The sequence below is a fragment of the Mytilus edulis genome, chromosome 2 (assembly GCF_963676685.1).
Source record: "Mytilus edulis chromosome 2, xbMytEdul2.2, whole genome shotgun sequence".
NCBI lineage: Eukaryota > Metazoa > Mollusca > Bivalvia > Mytilida > Mytilidae > Mytilus > Mytilus edulis.
This window is the reverse complement of record NC_092345.1, coordinates 19,089,604-19,108,064: the sequence shown is the minus strand read 5'-3', so window position 1 is coordinate 19,108,064 and position 18,461 is coordinate 19,089,604. Positions and strand designations below refer to the sequence as shown.

At 32.7% G+C, this 18,461-nt stretch overlaps 1 protein-coding gene across 7 annotated transcripts in view; it reads left to right on the top strand.

Moving 5' to 3' along the window:
- Positions 1–18,461, top strand: part of LOC139511641 (ceramide synthase 5-like) — a 44,971-nt gene that overhangs the window by 6,453 nt on the left and 20,057 nt on the right. The window contains exons 1-4 of one of the 7 annotated variants that reach the window (XM_071298595.1): positions 2,379–2,514; positions 12,851–13,055; positions 14,665–14,791; positions 15,109–15,215. In XM_071298595.1, the coding sequence (XP_071154696.1) occupies positions 12,877–13,055; positions 14,665–14,791; positions 15,109–15,215 (413 nt within the window). In that variant the 5' untranslated portion in view covers positions 2,379–2,514; positions 12,851–12,876. Of the gene's footprint in view, positions 1–2,378; positions 2,515–7,307; positions 7,723–9,029; positions 9,328–12,850; positions 14,153–14,411; positions 14,792–15,108; positions 15,216–18,461 lie in introns of those variants that run through there. The other 6 variants (XM_071298592.1, XM_071298591.1, XM_071298597.1 and 3 more) reach the window with 6 other exon arrangements.

The window sequence follows — 18,461 nt, the reverse complement described above, 5'->3', positions numbered from 1 at the left end:
ATATGCCCGACGGACTAGTAACACAAAATTCTTGACGTTTCCAATATAGAAAGTGGAAAATCCCTTCATCACTATTCTATGTTAGCCAATCCGATTCAATTTTCCAAGAATTTGAACTGGTTTGTACAGGTCCTGTTGTACATATTTTAAAAATAGAAAAACAACTCTGGCTGCTCGGTATCGTATGTTGATTGCAATTCTAGTACTTTAAATATTGATTTCTCATACCATGGCCTGGGGTATTGTACATTGCTGATGTCGAGATTTTCAATTAACGGTATTTGGGGGTATGATGTATTGATCGGTATTGACCTGTCTTGTCGCACAGCTCTTGAGCACGAAACTATGCAACAAAATATTTCTTAATATTTTAATACGGGAACCCCAGGAACTTTATACGTTTCAAAACGAAAAACTGTAGATGAAGGGGGTAATGAGACTGACAATTCATCCCCCCAAAAAATGCCAAATACGACCGGGAAAAGTGGAAATGTTTTTATAGTGTCTAATAATTAACGGTACCAATTTTGTTGCACCAGATGCGCATTTCGACAATACATGTCTCTTCAGTGATGCTCGTGGCCAAATTATTTGAAATCCAAAGCTTATATAAAAGATGAAGAGCTATAATCCAAAAGGTCCAAAAAGTAAGACAGGAAGCCTGCCAAGTCTTTATCGCGAGATTCACACATTTTCATGCTAATTTGGAAGCATTTGCCTTTGATCTATTGTTTTGTATTTGATCTTTACAATTTGGCCAAAAACTCACGCATTTACCATATTTACTTCCTGTAAAAAAAGTTGGCAGAAGTAGGACACAATGATTCCTCTGGCAAGGTTGGCTGTTGGTGATGAAAAAAAACAGACGATGCTCTGTAAAAATTGCCGTTAATTGCCCCAAGCACGCAAATAAAAAGTCTGCTTTGAATGTGGGAACAACTAAATTAGGTTAAGCACCAACAGAATAAATAGCAGATTAACAAAAAATATGAAATACAGTGTATAACATGTATAATGTCTTCTTCAAAACAAAGGACACACATTTTGTATTAGGCAGCAAACTCTTGATTTTTACGGCATACTAGGGCTAGCAGGTCAGTTTTGATGGACTAGCAGTTCTTCCAACAGGGCTAGTGAAATCCTGCTGCCAACAAGTCTTGGGCTAGTTAGCTGTTACAAAAAATTTTAACCCCTGGCTGAGATAGATTTATTGTATCTTTTTATAAAACTAAAACTGTTTCAATGGTTATGGTTATCAGGGTTTTAATGCTTAGACTTAAATTTAAACCAAACTTCTGCTTTTTACCCCCTTGTTTTAACTACGGTACATATCGTTTTTGAAAAACATGTCTTTTGATGTCTTACATGTTATAAATCTTCCGCATAAACTGTGATCCATTATTATCAGTCTTTCGGAATAGTATTTATATATTATTGTTAAAATTGAAATATTCATACTTGTTTTTGTGCTTTATTACAAACGTATATATTATCTGAATTGGCAAATTACTTGTCTAAAATAAAAAAATAAATCAATTTTCATAACTTAACAAAGGTGTCTCATGCCAATAAAATATAAATATATTTTCCACGGGCGCTTTTTCTGTTCCCCGGGCGCTATATTTTCTTCTCCGGGCGCTTTTTCTTTTACCCTGGCGCTTTTTCTTCACCCGGGCGCTCCCGGGCGCATTTTAGTAGGACCCAACCTATTTGGTTAGCTTGATTGCTAGCTGAACCGTGAAATCATTATTAGGTTTGGTAAACTATCCTTCTTTAAGAGTAGACTAGTCCGATAGATAACCAATCTATCTGTTTGTAGGGGCTATGTTACTACGGAAGGAGGGTAGTATACCTTACCTAGTAATAACTTCACGGTTCAGCTAGCAAGCAAGCTAACCAAATATACTACCTTTGCCTACACACTCAATGAAATCGGCTGTAACTCATATTAAAGCCTGCTTTTCAAATCGCTTGCTACATCAGAGACATATTATACTAGTGATTGGTAACTGCATGTTATGACCCTATATAATCTTTTTAAAATATCATACGTATTTCATTATTTTTTAAACTACTTTTTATGTACAGACATATCCCTTCTCTTGTAATTTTTGAATATACTAACTTACAATTGTTTACCAGATCGTTTTCTTGATACAATATACTAGTATTCAGTATCGGACACGCAGAGAACGCGCGAAACAGTGGAGATTTAGAATTCACAATATTTGCAGGAGCGATTAAACATTGTCCATACAGAAATCAGCTGACCACGGCCTGTAATTTGAACCTTGACCCTCAGTAATTCGCTCGTATCAGATATTAAACATGAATACCCCAACGTGTGCTTGTGATGATGTACTGTATTTTCTATAGACAATTCACCTTTACAATCTCTTCGTTTTATATGAAAAGTAAACCAGCAGACAAATTGCTTTTCTAGGATACTTTGAGAAGATAGGACCATCATCGGAAATAATCGTTCTCGTTTTCTTACAGCACTCGACAAAACAGGTACTATTGCAAATTTTATCATGCGGATTAACTCCCCCTATCTAATAACAAATTCTGATGTTGAAAATTTCAGGGCCTTTAAGGAAATTGAAACTCGAAGTTGTATAACCCCCCTATTTTTAATGGAGGTAAACATTTTTACTGCCGCACTTTTGAAACCAATCATTATACTTTAAAATGTAGAGAAAATACACTTAAAAAAAACTGCATGCCTCCTTCACAAAAGATGAACAGACAGTGCCTTTCTGTATGTCTTTGGTGTGGCGCATGAATATATAAAGGGGAACCAATGCATAACTAACCAAATGCTTCAATGAGCGAGTGTCCTGTTATGTTACTACAAATTTGAAACCTATACACGATTCATAATGGATCATAATGCAATTGTATATGTAGTTAAATAGATAGATTCCATTGATATAAAGGAAGATAAATGTATCTGATACATTGACTGTTATCAAATTGTGTACATGATAACTGGTGTCAATCTGTAAATCTCTATCAGTAAGATAATTTGGGTGCATTTTACAGGTTGTGGATTATCTCACAATTAGTCGGTTAGAGTATCATATTGATAACAAGATATTTTTTTTTGTTTCAAGGAAAAATATTGAAAGTGCAATTGATAATATAAAAGGCAGCTTTTTGGAATACTGGATTGTTTGAGTTTGAGGGTGCCTAAGAATATGTTAATTTTTACAGGAATCATTCTAGCAACTTATTCATTTTCTTGAAAATTTGCTAACCAAAAGTTGCTGCTATTGACCTTTACAAATTCGTTTTTCAATATTACCGAAATTGAAAAAATCAGACATAATATACATTGATAAAATTGCGAATGGAAATGGGGAATGCGTCAAAGAGACAGCTACCTGACCAAAGCGGAGTAAAAAATAGCATAGGCCCCCAATGGGTCAACACAGCGGGAATATCCCGCACCCGAAGGCGTGCTTCAGTTAGCCTCTACACAAAAATGTGTACTAGTTCAATGATAATGGAGGCCATATAAACCAAAACCAAAACTAAAAATCATACAAGAATCCTGACTTAGGAAAGGCGCAAAATGTCACTATGAGATGAAAATATATGAAAATGTATCATGACTAGTATCCCATCTGGACTATAATTATATCCTAAATAGAATAGTATGAACCATTTGGAGATAATCCCCGATCTGCATTAGTGAAACTTGACATAATTTATAGTGGACATTACAGCTCCTTATATTTAGCATCTAGAAAATGCAAAGAACAATATTCTGATGGAAATTCATCTGATCTCTAATTTTCTCTTATTTTTTTTAAAAATTGTAATAAATGTCGACAACCTGTATTTGTTCCGCCTACCAGAAGTAGAAACGTTGTTAAGAACAAGGCCATAATATCTATTTCCATTTTTAACAATATTCTATATTCTATATACCCTTCAAGTATTCCACTTTGAACTATATATTTTGAAGAAACTTCTATTTCGTGACAGTTATGCCTTGATACACAAACACAAGAGTGTGGGATATTATATATTGACAAACAAATAAATGTCACGCTGGTAATTTTGCTTGAGTATACTAGTCTTAAGTATTCGACATAAAACACTCGACCGTCCGAGTGTGATGCAAACATTAAAAAACTGTACTTTTTAGACTAGCATGATTTTATAAATAATTACACTGTATATAACTCTGTCAACCTTTCTGATGCGAGATAAATATCAAATGTTTAACTTTAGAATCTAGCTTCAAGTTCAGTACAATTAAACAGAATGATATACAATGTTCGGGAGGAGGTGTGCGCAAAATACCAGTCCTGAGAAACAAAAATTCCATGCCCAGCAGATCAGGAAATTTTGCCTTTTATCGACTGCTATCATCAGTTGCAAATACTCTTCCTAAAACGATATATATCAATAATATATGTTCATTAAATATAGGTCTGTTCAACCATAAAAAAGTGTTCAAACAATATAACAAGCTCTAAATAGGAGAACTTTCCCAATTAATGATACATTAAATTCCCATGGACAAGTTAGCCACTGAGGAACTTGTTACTAACATGGTTAGTTTATTTATACGTCCTATATAATTTTCTAATCCGATTAGAAATTAAACTTATTCTTATTTCCTGTCTATTTGTATTCAAATCAAAAGCTTTATTAGGTCTTTCCACTTTTCGTAGAAAGACCTTTTGTTTTTCTTCTGATTATTTTTTTTTCTCCCTGCGTCCCCTTTTTCTTGTTATCGCTATATCTCTAAAACCGTACAAGATTTTGGCAAACTGTTTTCACCAAATTGTTCGTCTACTCTTGAGAATGATTTGGTTTATTTTGACTTTAGTGATCGGAAGACATCTTATGGGAGTTATTTCCCTTTGAAAATTTAAATTAGGCGATTTGTTGGATCAATTCATACGTTATAAGTCGTAGAGGCCAACAGTCTTTTGATATGAAGTCCTAGGTCATCGTCATGTTCTAAATTTTGAATTTTGCTTGTTATCGTTATACCACAGAGACTGTGACAGTAAATGATATGATGTGTTGCCAAATAACTGTTTACAATAAGGCGCAACTTCAACCTATTTCAGTCAAAGAGTTTTGGTTTACCCTTATAGGAGTTTTCTCCCCTTATGTATTTCAAATCAGTATTTCTCCACAACCATACAAGTGATTGACCTCCGGTCTTCCGTTTTGTGTTCACTGACCTATGACCTTGAAATTGAGGTCAAGGTCGAAGGTCAAGGTCATGTTATAATTTTTTGAATTTTGCTTGTTATCGTCATTCAAAAGAAACTGTTACAGTAAATGATATGATTTGTTTGCCAAATTGCTGTTTACAAAAAGGTGCGACTTCAATCTATTCAGTCGAAGTGTTTTGGTTAACCCTTATAGGAGTTTTCTCCCTTATGTATTTGAAATCAGTATTTCTCTACAACCATACAAATGATTGTCGACCTGGATTTGATTTGAGATCACTGACCTATGACCTTGAAATTGAGGTCAAGGTCAAAGGTCAATTTGACATTCTAGATTTTGACCTCTGCTAAAAATTATTTCAAGTCTTCTGCATATACCTATTAGTCTTATTTTTTATATCAATTTGAAGAACCAAATAACATCAACAAGGAGTGACATTTTATAATATCGTTTTTTAAATTTCATTCTTATTATGGAGGTGGAAAGACCTTCAATTGTTCTCTGAAGAATTGGTTTTTAATTTTAATAGAGTTAGTAAACACATAACAGTATAACATAAGCTCATCGGTGGTTTAAACCCGACAAGTCCGTATATAATCCATGCACAAAAAGTTAAAAAGATATATATTACAGATTTACATGCATGCATAAAACATATCATGCACAATGCAGATACACATTTACACTTTAAAAGCATACATATGTCCATAGATACATGTCATACAACAGTCATTTCATGCATTTTAAAGAATTCGTAAGCTAAAAGCTTCGAAAAATAAAAAGCATAGTTTTTTTGAGTGAGTACATAAAACATTTAGTGTATTAAATTTTATCGTAGAAACCAAGATTAGTTTCATGAGTTCATAACCATATACAGTATATTACCAATGTCCTTATGCTGAAAAATGCATGTTGTAGATCAAATCAAATATGACGATTGAAAAAATAGAAGCTAAAAATATCGGTAGAATACCTGGGGAAAAAGATACACGCCAAGGTTTGTAACAGACATTCACGTCACCACAATTATCAATTATAAATTAAAAAAAATCTTAATGTAATAAGAAAGTAATAACATACAGGTCTGAGTTGAAATGGAAAAAAAATCAAATACCTGAATACAACTTGAATGCACATTCAACAACAAAAAAAATATATACATTATGCAAATGTTTATATAAAATCTTTAATATAAAATCAAAACAGCTACAATATTGAAAGGCTTGAACATGTCTTACAGTGTCAGAATTTTTTTTAGTAATACCATAACATTTCATAATGTCTTACATAATATTTCTCAGAAATTATTTAAAAAATGTTTCTTGAAATTATGTTTCATCTAGGGCAAATATCATGCAATTCCTAGTTTTGCAAGTATTGAAATTAAATTTCTGTTTGTAAACTGAGTCAAGTTCCATGCATTTTATTTTTTTTCATCTATCAATTCATATAGTCCTGTACCATGACGTGTACTGATAATTTTAAAACGTAATATGAAAAATAAATAAAAATAATGATGCATTAATTCAAATTCAAATTCTTTATTTCATAATCACAGGGCCCTTTCAGGTATTACAAAATTTAACTCGACCATTCACACTTTTATACCAATCTTTTATCTACGACTTTATAAAATAATATGACTGGAAAAGAATCTATATGTAACAAAATTAAGCCTACACTAGCTATTTAAAGGTATTCTTTCATTTCGGTCAGAGGCGGATCCAGCTATTTTGAAAAGGGGTTCTAACTATCCTATAAGTCCCCTTCAAATGCATTGATCGTCAAAAAAGGGGGGTTATCCGGAACCCCCTTTTGGATCCTCCACTGCACGTGTAAGCCGACATGTACATGCTATACCAGAGGCGGATTTAGGGGGCATGCCCCCTGCCCCCCCCTTTTTGAGAAAACATTTGGTTGATTATATAGGAATCACTGAAGCGCAACGGGAGCGGGCCCCACTTATAAAAATTTCTAGATCCGCCACTGTATACAATCATTAGACATCAACCATTTGCTCTTATAAACCTTGTGGCACAATTTAATGCAGACAATTCGCGGACCTAAACTAGAGCTATGGTTCAACAGCTTCCATTGTACAATCATGACGATGTTGAAAACTACATCCTCATTCGAAGCGCATGAACGTAAAATAGGTCATCAACCCAAAAACCCAAATGACTGTAGTTATCTGATTGTGTAGAATGTGATGTAACCATTTAAAACCATTCTTGTGTAACAGGTAAATGGAAGAATACCTTTAAATAGCTAGTGGTCAGGATTAGACGTGTAAACAAACATGTCTGATTGTAATTTAGAGCTTTAAACGACGGAGTCCGTGGTATAGATTTACTGATGTTTTACCGTTCGACTCGGAACTTACTACTCGAAGGCCTTTACTTTTTACGATGAAAATAGGGTGCGGAATTTAGGTCGGTTGAAGCAAGTCATTTCTTTGTTAACTGTTTATCAGTTTATGTAGAGAATATAGTTATCCTGGATAGATTACTTTTCATAAAAGTAAGTAAACAAATAATTTTCATAAATATATTTGTTATAGATTAATTTTTGAACCGTGACCTGTGTGCTATGGCGGCTTTATAATGTGAAAGCAAGTGTGACCATTTATTCAATGCATGCCATATTTGACTGTTTAAAAAAAGCACACAAATGACACCGGCATGTGCACATGTACATATTATATAATTATCGTTTTTAGTGTAGTGATAGAAGAGTATGATTGTTATCGGGTCTCATAAATTTCCTTGAAAGTTATATCCGATATTCTTTGGTTTCTTAGCAACACGACGCTTTAGTTTAATCGATTTTTATACTACTTACCTATAAACGAAAGTCTACCTTAATCTCAATACACAATCGATTTAATTTTGATATGTATAAACTTTAATGTGTAGTTTATAATTTGAATTTGATACCAATAAACACTTGAATGAAACATGCTCAATAACTATCTTTTTTAAGGCCCCGATCTGCATGGTTTGTTATAAATGTTTAGTGCAATGACAATGAACATGTTAATTTCTTATTGACGATTGTTTAATTGAAGAATATAGGGTTCCAGATTGCTACAATGAAATGATGTGTTATGGTTTGATAGTTATGATTTAAATCCTAAATCATAGAAGTTCGTGAGAGTCCAATATCCCCAATAACATTTTTACCTATCGTATGATTTTAAATTACCGTTCAAGGGTTGAAAACCAGGATTTAATTTGCTCCACAGTTCAACATTTGTGTTCAATGTTCAACAGGAAAATACTTGTTTTTATTAAACATTATCTCTTATTATTTTATCCTGATCTTTACACCCATATGCAGGGTCAAGGCAAACATACACGTTTTACTACGAAGTTATAGTACATTAAATAAACAATCATTGTAAAACAAACAGGACACGTTTTTTCTGACAATATTATGAGCTAGCATGCGATCTGAATTGTGTACGATTCTTTTTTCTTTAAGGGGGTGGGGTGGGGTGGGGGGTGGGGGTAGAGATGATAAATAACTCTCATCATAATCATCAGCCACTTGCCAGGAACCGGGTACATGTAAATCACTTGACATTCTTAAATTATAGAACGTGACCACGTAAAACCCATGACATTCTTTTAAATTATAGAACGTGGCCACTTTTGAAGACATCGGTACTTATCACACGGGGAAATTCTATTTTAAAGATCTGATAAGGAGATATTTAAATCGGGGACATTCAATATTGAATTATCTTTTTCCATTTTAAATTGATAATAAAGGAGTACATTTATAAAATGTCATGACATGTACTTTACAAACACACATTATACCACATTACGTTAGCAATTATAATAAAATGACATCTTCTTTTAATCAGCTATTTAGTCACTTATTACTGCTATCCCCCTACAGACATTTGTTGTGGACTGACTCAGAATGACCAGGTGAATTCAAATTATTTGTTTCCTTCTACAGTCGGGGGCAAAGGATAACTCTTGACTGACTGGAGAGAGACATTGATCTGTGTGTATTATGAAAATCAACATTTTCTTCCGGATTTTACGCTAAACGGAATTCTGTTTTTGATTAGTATTAATTAGTCCTTTTGATCAAGATTCTACTAAATTTTGGGTGAGTAGCAATCCTGATCGATGACTTTCGTTTTGGTATAACAAAATTCTAAAACATTTCATTCCATATTGATTAGGAATACAATTTATCTTGTCTGCATAAATTATATTATAACGTCCTATATTATGACCTTGCATGCAGCCAAAGGAATATAACCTAAAACTGGTAAATATCGGTGTTGTATTTTTAAGTCTGTTTATTCACTTCATAATTGTCAATGAAGGGCTCTTTAAATTTATTCAAATATATGAAATGTTAACCCTCAAGGCTCAATAGATTAATGAGGAATTGAAATTTCAAACCGTTTTTTTTACTAAACGTCAGAACATTAATTATTATATTTGTTTTTTATGCACACTCATTTGAAGATTAAAGACAAACAATAAGTGTCACTTCAGATAAATATACTTCATATATCGTTCTCCAATAGGGACGTTTACATTATTTTCGATTAAGAGTGGTATTTTCCGTAAGGGAAGTTTATTTTTATTTTTTCTCTCACAAAATACAATTTTGAGGAGAATTAGCTAGCCCTCTTTCCTTCCAATTTTGGTCCATTTCCCTCTCTGTTTCCACTTCCTGAGCTTTCCCCTCCTCACCCGTTCTACCACTTCGAAATTCTGGACTCTTTTTATTGGTTGTCTGAAACGTCTGCAATGCAGTGTGTCTCGGACTTTGATCCTCTTTTCAGAGTGTAGGGAATATTGATTTGCTGTAAAATTGCATGTATAAATAGCAATTTGAGGAAGTTGAATTATACAGCATGTACATTTATACAACATGTACATTTATACAACAATGTACTTGTAAATAATATGAGTATATTAGAATCGTAATTTGTAAGTGCTTAGTCCTAAGTTCTACATACTTTAAATTTACAGTTTAAAACGTCGTTGTCTAACTCGTGGACTTGATACATCTGTACTTGGAACTTGAAGTTGGAAGCCTAACAAATTAACTCCATTCCAAATACATTTCCCAAAAAATTCCCAATTGTTGTCCCAATTGTTGTCCAACGGTTCTTTATAAAACAACTGGATTTCAAAGGATGCAATTCTAGTTTTGGTAAATTTCCTGGAAGTTTTTTTTTATATATCAACATGATAAATCTAAAGTGAGAAAAGCCCAAATCCACCATATATTATTGGAAATATTAGGGAGCTACCATTTGATTTTTATGGGGGGACTAGGATGAAATTTGATAAAAAATAGGCAGGACAGGAGTTTTGAGTAAAAAAAAAAGTCAGCATGAGACACTTGCAAAAAAAGAAAGTCAGGAAGACAATTTAGGTAAAAAAAAGTCAGGATAAACTAAAAAAAAAAGGCAGGACCGAACAGAGTGAAAAATAAAAAGACAGGACAGAGATTACAGCTAAAAAAAAATGCAGGACAAAATTTTTCATCCTAGCCCCCCCCCCCCCCCCCCCCCCATAAAAATCAAATGGTAGCTCCCTTATGACCCAAATGTTGACATGTGAAAGTTAAGAATGTGATTCCAATTTTGATAAATTTATGAAAGTCTCTCAGAACAATATTGATTAGTACTTAGAAGCAGCTATTAATACAATGACAACTAAGCAAATATATTTTGAGAATTTCATGATTAAATTATAACTCAAACTTTGACATGGAACAAATTGATAACATAAGGGTGTGATTCCATTTTTGTTAATGTTCCTGGAAGTCTTATAGTACAATAACAAAGTTTTCTAGCAAATATTTATTTTTGGAATTCATATGACCTAAACTTTGTCATGGAATAATTGAATTTCAAAAGAATGTGATTCCAGATTTGTAAGTTTCCTGAAAGTCTCCGAGAACTATATTTTGGGAAATCTCCCAGCAACCATATATTTTTGTAGACATAACCTTGACTATGACATGGAACAATTGAACTTCGAAAGAATATGATTCCAAGTTTTGGTAAATTTTCTGGAAGTCTAAAAACTATATTTTGGGCAATGTCCTAGCAACTATATATATTTTTGGAAACATAATGACCATAACTTGACATGGAACAATTGAATTTCAAAAAGATGTGATTCCAAATTTTGGTAAATTTCCTGGAAGTCTCATAGACATGATAGAACAATAATGATTTGAACATCTAGTAAATAGATATAGTGGGAATTGTTATGAACACAAGTTTGATATGGAAGAATTTAATTTCAAAAGAATGTGAATCCATAATGGTAAATTACCTGGAAGTCTCCAACATTGTTTGAGAACACTAATAATTGGAAAATTTTCCTAGCAACCATATATTTTTTGAGACATTATGATTACAGCTTTGATATGGAACACTTGAATTTCAAAAGGATGAGACTCCAAATTTGGTTAATGTCCTTGAAGTCTCTTTCCAAACAATAATGATTGGGGAAAGCTAAAATCAAATATATTTTTGTTGAAATATCTGGAGACCAAAACTCAAACACAGAATTCCGAACAATCGAATTTCAAAAGGTAAATTTTGTTAAGTAAAGTTTCTGTGCAAACATGTATTATGAGAATCTCTTTAACCTTAACTTTGACATTGAACAATTGAATTTTAAAAGGATGTCTATCCCAATTTTGTTACATCCAATGGAAGTGTCAGACCATCGAATAACTATTTGGAAAAGCAGCAATCAACTATATGTTTTTGGGAACATGGCCAAAACAATGACAAGCAACAATTAAAATTCAAAAGGATAGGATTCAAACTTTGATAAATTACCTTGAAGTCTGTCTGTAGGCAAAACAAATCTTATTTCAGGAATTGTTATGACCCAATCTTGACATGGAACCGAAAATTTCAAGTTCAAAAGTAAGTATGTGACTCTTTGAGCAATACTTTGTCCTTTGACTTTTCAAAATGTTAACAACAGACAGCAATAATTAGACCCTATGTACTATTGTTTAGAAAAATTTCATCTAGTACAGTAGCAGATCCAGAAATTTTCACAAGTGGGAACCCAATGACTGCCTAAGAGAGGGCCCTGCTCTGGTCATGCTTCAGTAAGACCCTATATAATCAACCATTCTTTTTCAAGAAAAGTGGAGGCCTGAGCCCCTCTAAAGCTGCCTCTGTAGAAAAGTGGAGGCCTGAGCCCCCTCTTAAGCTGCCTCTGTAGAAAAGTGGAGGCCTGAGCCCCCCCTCTTAAGCTGCCTCTGTCGAAAAGCAGAGGCCTGAGCCCCCTCTAAAGCTGCCTCTGTAGAAAAGCAGAGGCCTGAGCCCCCTCTTAAGCTGCCTCTGTAGAAAAGTGGAGGCCTGAGCCCCCTCTAAAGCTGCCTCTGTAGAAAAGTGGAGGCCTGAGCCCCCTCTTAAGCTGCCTCTGTAGAAAAGCACAGGCCTGAGCCCCCTCTTAAGCTGCCTCTGTAGAAAAGTGGAGGCCTGAGCCCCCTCTTAAGCTGCCTCTGTAGAAAAGCAGAGGCCTGAGCCCCCTCTAAAGCTGCCTCTGTAGCACCATATTAGTTGAATGTTCTCAGTTTTAAAGTAGTAAAATAATTCTGATCCTTAACCAAATGTGTTATTGTTTTACAGGTTTAGAATAATAACCTGCATTCATCATGGAGACAGTTCGTGGATGGATTGAGACCAGTAGTAGCGGGTTCCTTTTGGACTTTTATAAGCCAGATGAGCTCAGCAAAGAGAACCCAGGTTCATACTTTCCAAAGACTTCCCATATGTTCTTCCAATCAATTGTGTTTGGCTTATTTCTTATAGTAGTGAGATGGATTATGGAAAGGTAAATTAATGTTTGATAAAATATAGTTTTAGGCTTGACATCATACAATTTGCAACAATAAATCAGACAGACTAATATATTTTAGCTAAGTGATTTTATTGTCATTGTTGATGAATTGAAACAAAAAGGGCATACAGTGTATAGAATAATTAAAGAAAGTAAAGATTCAATCAAATATTATGGTAACAAAGTAAGTAAATAGAAAATTATGTTTTAAATTCAATTCAATTCAAAGTTTTATTGCCATATAAACTTTACAGTTTGTGACATATAAAAACCTTCTTGAGTGGAGAAATATTGCACTAGATGCAGGGGTAGAAACTATATAACATTTTTGTACAATTCTGCATTCGCCAGCTGTTAAAATGATGTCACAGTTCTAACTGAATTAAGTGTGACTTTTCAGGAACAGGAAATTCTGAAATATGTTTAATATCAAAGTTTGTTTTGAAAATTTTGGAGATTTTCATAAAAAAAAAATAAGACCACATTTCTTATGGTGCAATTGAAGGACCTCTAATGCCTAATCACTATAGAAACATATCCGTTAAATATATGCTGCAACCTTTATTATGGAGAACATTTGTGAATTATTACCATGCCTGGTTAATTGTTTGTTTTCACATTACCTGCTTTTTATTTATCTTATTTATTGGGAACTTCTGATGCTAAATTCTGTCGAACAGATCAGTCATTGAATGTTGCACCAGTTGCGTAAACTTGTTTTTTTTCTTTGTATTAGCACATGTTGCATTTACTTGCAAAATATTGGAAATCACATAGAAATATCAGTCAGTCATGATCATGACCGCAGATGGTATTTATTTTCCATTATAAACTGTCACTTTTAACATTTCACTGTTTATATCGTAATGAATCTGATGCAATTTTGTTATAAATGACTCAGTAATAATGAATTATTTAGAAACATTTTAAGTGAAAATTATTTAATAAAATATATTTATATGCAATATGAGAAGTAGATATCTATTCATCTCTTAAAATCATGAATATAAATATTTCATTTCCTGCAGTTCATCATTTTTGCCAGCCAAGAGGAGGGTGCAAGATAATAATAAAACCCTTGGCTAGTGAAGGTGATACATGCAGGGCAGCAGGAGATGTAATAAAATTGAGAATCGAAATGGGGAATGTGTCAAAGAGACAACAAACAGACCATAGAGCAGACAACAGCCAAAAGGCCACCAATGGGTCCTCAATGCAGCTAGAAACTCCCGTACCCGGAGGCGTCCTTCAGCTGGCAAATATGTATACTAGTTCAGTGATAATGGATGTCCTACTAAACTCCAAATTAAATACTCTTGAGACAAAACAGATTCAATCCTTTATGTCCAGGCATTATTTATTTAAGGTCACATTAATTGAAACTTACAACACATGTTCATTATGATTAAACATATATTACATATTAGACCAGATTTCAAGGTTCACTGAACATGGAAATGTGATAGTGTGTCAAAGGGGACATGATTTCCTACCAAAATATATACACTTTTATTGTACCGGTAACTTTTTTTTTACAAATTTAAGAAATATATATGCATAGAAGGTATACACCAATTTATAGAATAAATTCTTTACTTTGTAGATCAATATTTAAACCAGTTGGAGTATTATGGGGTATAAAAGACAAAAAAGTATATAAAATAGCAGACATTCCAGAACTTGAAAAGGCTTATAACCTATCAAAGACACTTCCACATAAAACTGTACAGGTACGTAGAAACTGCATAAATTAAAAGGTATATATCTAATTACACACAAATAGTAAAATGAAATAAGAATTAATAGACTTCTAAATAGTTCTTTATGAGTCAGTTTGGAGAGTTTTTCTCACTCAGTGTAGAAAGAAAATAAAACAAATGACAATTTTTTATGTAAATGTGGTAAAAGAAAGTTGTAAAAATTAAAAATATTAAAACTTAAAATAGTTTTTGTTAAAGGACAAAGCTAACATCTACTTCCTTCGGTCCCTCATGCAAGGTTGCCTCCTTATTGACATCTAACATGATCATATTATTGTTATTTATAGACATTAACGAAGAAGACAAGTCTGACGGAGAGACAAATACAGATATGGATAAGGAAACGATACCAAAGAGATGCTCCAAGTACAATGCAGAGGTTTTGTGAAAGCAGGTATTATTGCTTACATCCACCTCATTTGAACTCTAATGGAGAGATGCCTCATTGGCAATCATACCTCATCTTGTATTTTTATGTTATAATTTGTTCCCTGTTTATATACTGTGGATTCATTTATTTTCGTGGGTACCAAATTTCATGGATTGAGAAAAACTTGCAGTTTCATTAATGTTTAGTTGGCAGGTGGTTTTTCAAAAGTCAGCATTCAAGCCTACAGAAACTATGTAATTTGTTAAACCTAGAATTTACGGTTTGCCTGAACCCAGGAAATACACAAAAATGGTATCCCACGAATAAAAAAAATCCACATTATTTGATTATTATTGTCTATGATCCTATTAAGAAAATATATCAATGATTTATGAAGAAGAGGTTCAAATTGATTTTATTGTAACAGCATACAATTTTTTGTCTGAAAGCATAATATACCTTACTCTCTAATTATCTTTCATGCAAAACATCAATATACTTTTTAACTTCCTTGAGGTTGTGCACTAGTCTAGAACACAAAACAAAGACTTGTAAATTGGTATTTTCTGCTACTCCTCAAAAGCATGCAGCACTCTGAAGTAAGAGCAAATAAGTGAAATGAGTGTGTTCATTTAGGATGCCATGTCTTCTTACAAATCTGTATGTTGTGAGCTTACACCTCAGTGTGTTAGTCTAGTACAAACAGGGGTTAATTACTACCTTATCATTTAATTCTGAATATGCATGAAATAATTGCTGTTAGACATTTGATAAGCAGACCTCTTGAGACCTGACAAGCATAGAAATTTGAAATAAGTATGAATTTATATTATGCTTGTCTGCAGTTCTGCAATACATTGTAAGCATTGAAAATGATTGTCATTTTCAACCTATTGAAGTAAAAATCATTTATTGATTTTTGATTTTCACATTTTTTAATGTGGAAATTTACTAGAAATTTTCTGTGCTGATTCATGCAATAAAAAAACAAATAAACTTAGGATGATTAAGCACAAAATTTTTATTATATCAATGATAAATATCAACTATCAAATGAATGCAATGATTTTTGATGTAAGATATACACTGACTGTAACATAATATCTGCCACCTCTAGTTAAAAAATGTATACCTGGAATAGGTCTACCTGCATACCCCTACTCTAGTCTAAGAAGTTAACATTGAAGGTCAAAAAGTGTCAAGGTCATTGAGACTACCCCTGTGCACTCAAGTTATTTCTCCATTGAATCAAAATGGGAGGTGTAATTATCATGGGATTTAAAAGTGTTGAATTCTGTGTTAGAGTTTTATGAGGGGAAAAAGAAATAAAGAAAAATGAAAATAGGCAAATAAAATATAGAAAAGAGAATAATGGCTAAAATGATAAAAAAAATTAGACAAAAATGGTATAAAAAATAAGGAAAAAAAAGGATCCCCATCTAGACCCTGTTAAAAGTTTTGTGCAAGTCCAATTACATGTACTACTGGTAGTTATGCAGGAGCCTACATGTTTTAATAATTTAATGTTAATAGTTGGACAAATATAAACAATTTTAAGAAATCACCAGTTTGCTAAGGATGTCCTTATGTCCGGTTAAGAAATTTGTGTCAAATGATCCAAATCAAAATTTGAATTATCACATATAACATTATGAGAAGTTTTTTCGATAGTATGCCACCAGTCGTAGAGAGATACAATATTAACCATAAATGGAAATACAAAATAAAATTAGTCAATCATATAATGTTTACTTTTCATAGTTTACAACTGAAAAATGGGAACAACCAAATAATTTTAAGTAATAACTTCGATTTGGTTGAGCACTAATGCAAATATGAGTCATTTACATAGAATTGAATTGAAGAACAATTTTTCCATAAAATTTAAAAAACTACATTTTTTTTTCCTTTAAGTAGCCCACATCATAGTTAAATAATTTAACCATTCAGACATTTAAGCACTTATTATTTAAAAGGAAGCTCATTTTAGGATTTAAATCAGCATAAACCCTGAACTAATGTAGAGTTTTTGGCTGGATCAGATAACATTATTTAACAAGGCACACAAGTCCAGGGTCAAGTTATAGGTCGATTAATTCAATCATAGATTATATGATTCAATAATTCCAAATTAGATAATACAAGGTCAAACATGTTTTCAAGGCATTGATTATGTAACTGATTTGTATTGTAATATTTATTGGATTTGAATATATATTGAATTATAAGCATTGATAAGTAATTAGTTACAATGTACCAATCATTACAAAGATGAATTAGTAGTTAATATTAATTATTAAACCATTGGTTGTCAATAGCAGTAACATTTTTATGAAAAATGAATTTGTAATTTTCACTATTTATAGCTTTGTTAAATTTTGTATGTCTGAAAAATCAGAAGTTTTCTGTATAAAATCTATATGTATTACTTTTCTTATTAACTATTTATGGTTTAAATCTACACAAACCCTAATATTTATTATCTATCATAACTTAACTTGCTGTAACCCAACATAAATACTTTCAAGGTAAAACCAAGGAAACTTTACCTTTTCAAATTGAAAATCAATATCTACCAGAATATCTATATTTGAACATCTATAAATCTTGAAGAGAGATAAAGAAGGAGTTAAAACGTTTTAACAAGTCCTAAATACAAAAGAAAGGTCTGCAAATTGCACATATCATAACTAATACTTGACTTTACACGTTGTCAGATAGCTAAATTACGAGTGTACTTAACTCAGTGTACAATGTTCTTTAGGGATCGAAATCCATAACAAAATAACTTAGACACATAATTCACATAGAAGACCTAAGTTTTTTATGGAGTTGTTTTTGTAGAGATATTAGTCTTTAAATTTGGATATCATAGGGGCGGATCCAGGATTTTGTAAAAGGGGGAGGTGTAATTCTAGAAAATCATGATAGATATTGCTGAGGGGAGCGAGACGAATATTTTATGCAAAAAAAACTTATAAATTGTGAAGAATTTCTAATTTAAAAAAAAAAAAATGAAGAAGGGGGATGCACTAACCCATTGCGCTCTATCCTGGATCTGCCACTAATCATGAACACATGTCAGCCATGCTGCTTTACTTACCTCAGGAGAAATGTATGATATACATTGCATTTCAGAAAATTATGATAATGCCTGTATTTATCAGGTATTAAAAAAAATTGTATCAGATTGCAGCTTATAGCTAGGGAGATTTTACCTTGCATGATATTGCTTTATATTGTTGACAAACATATGAAAATATACCTTAC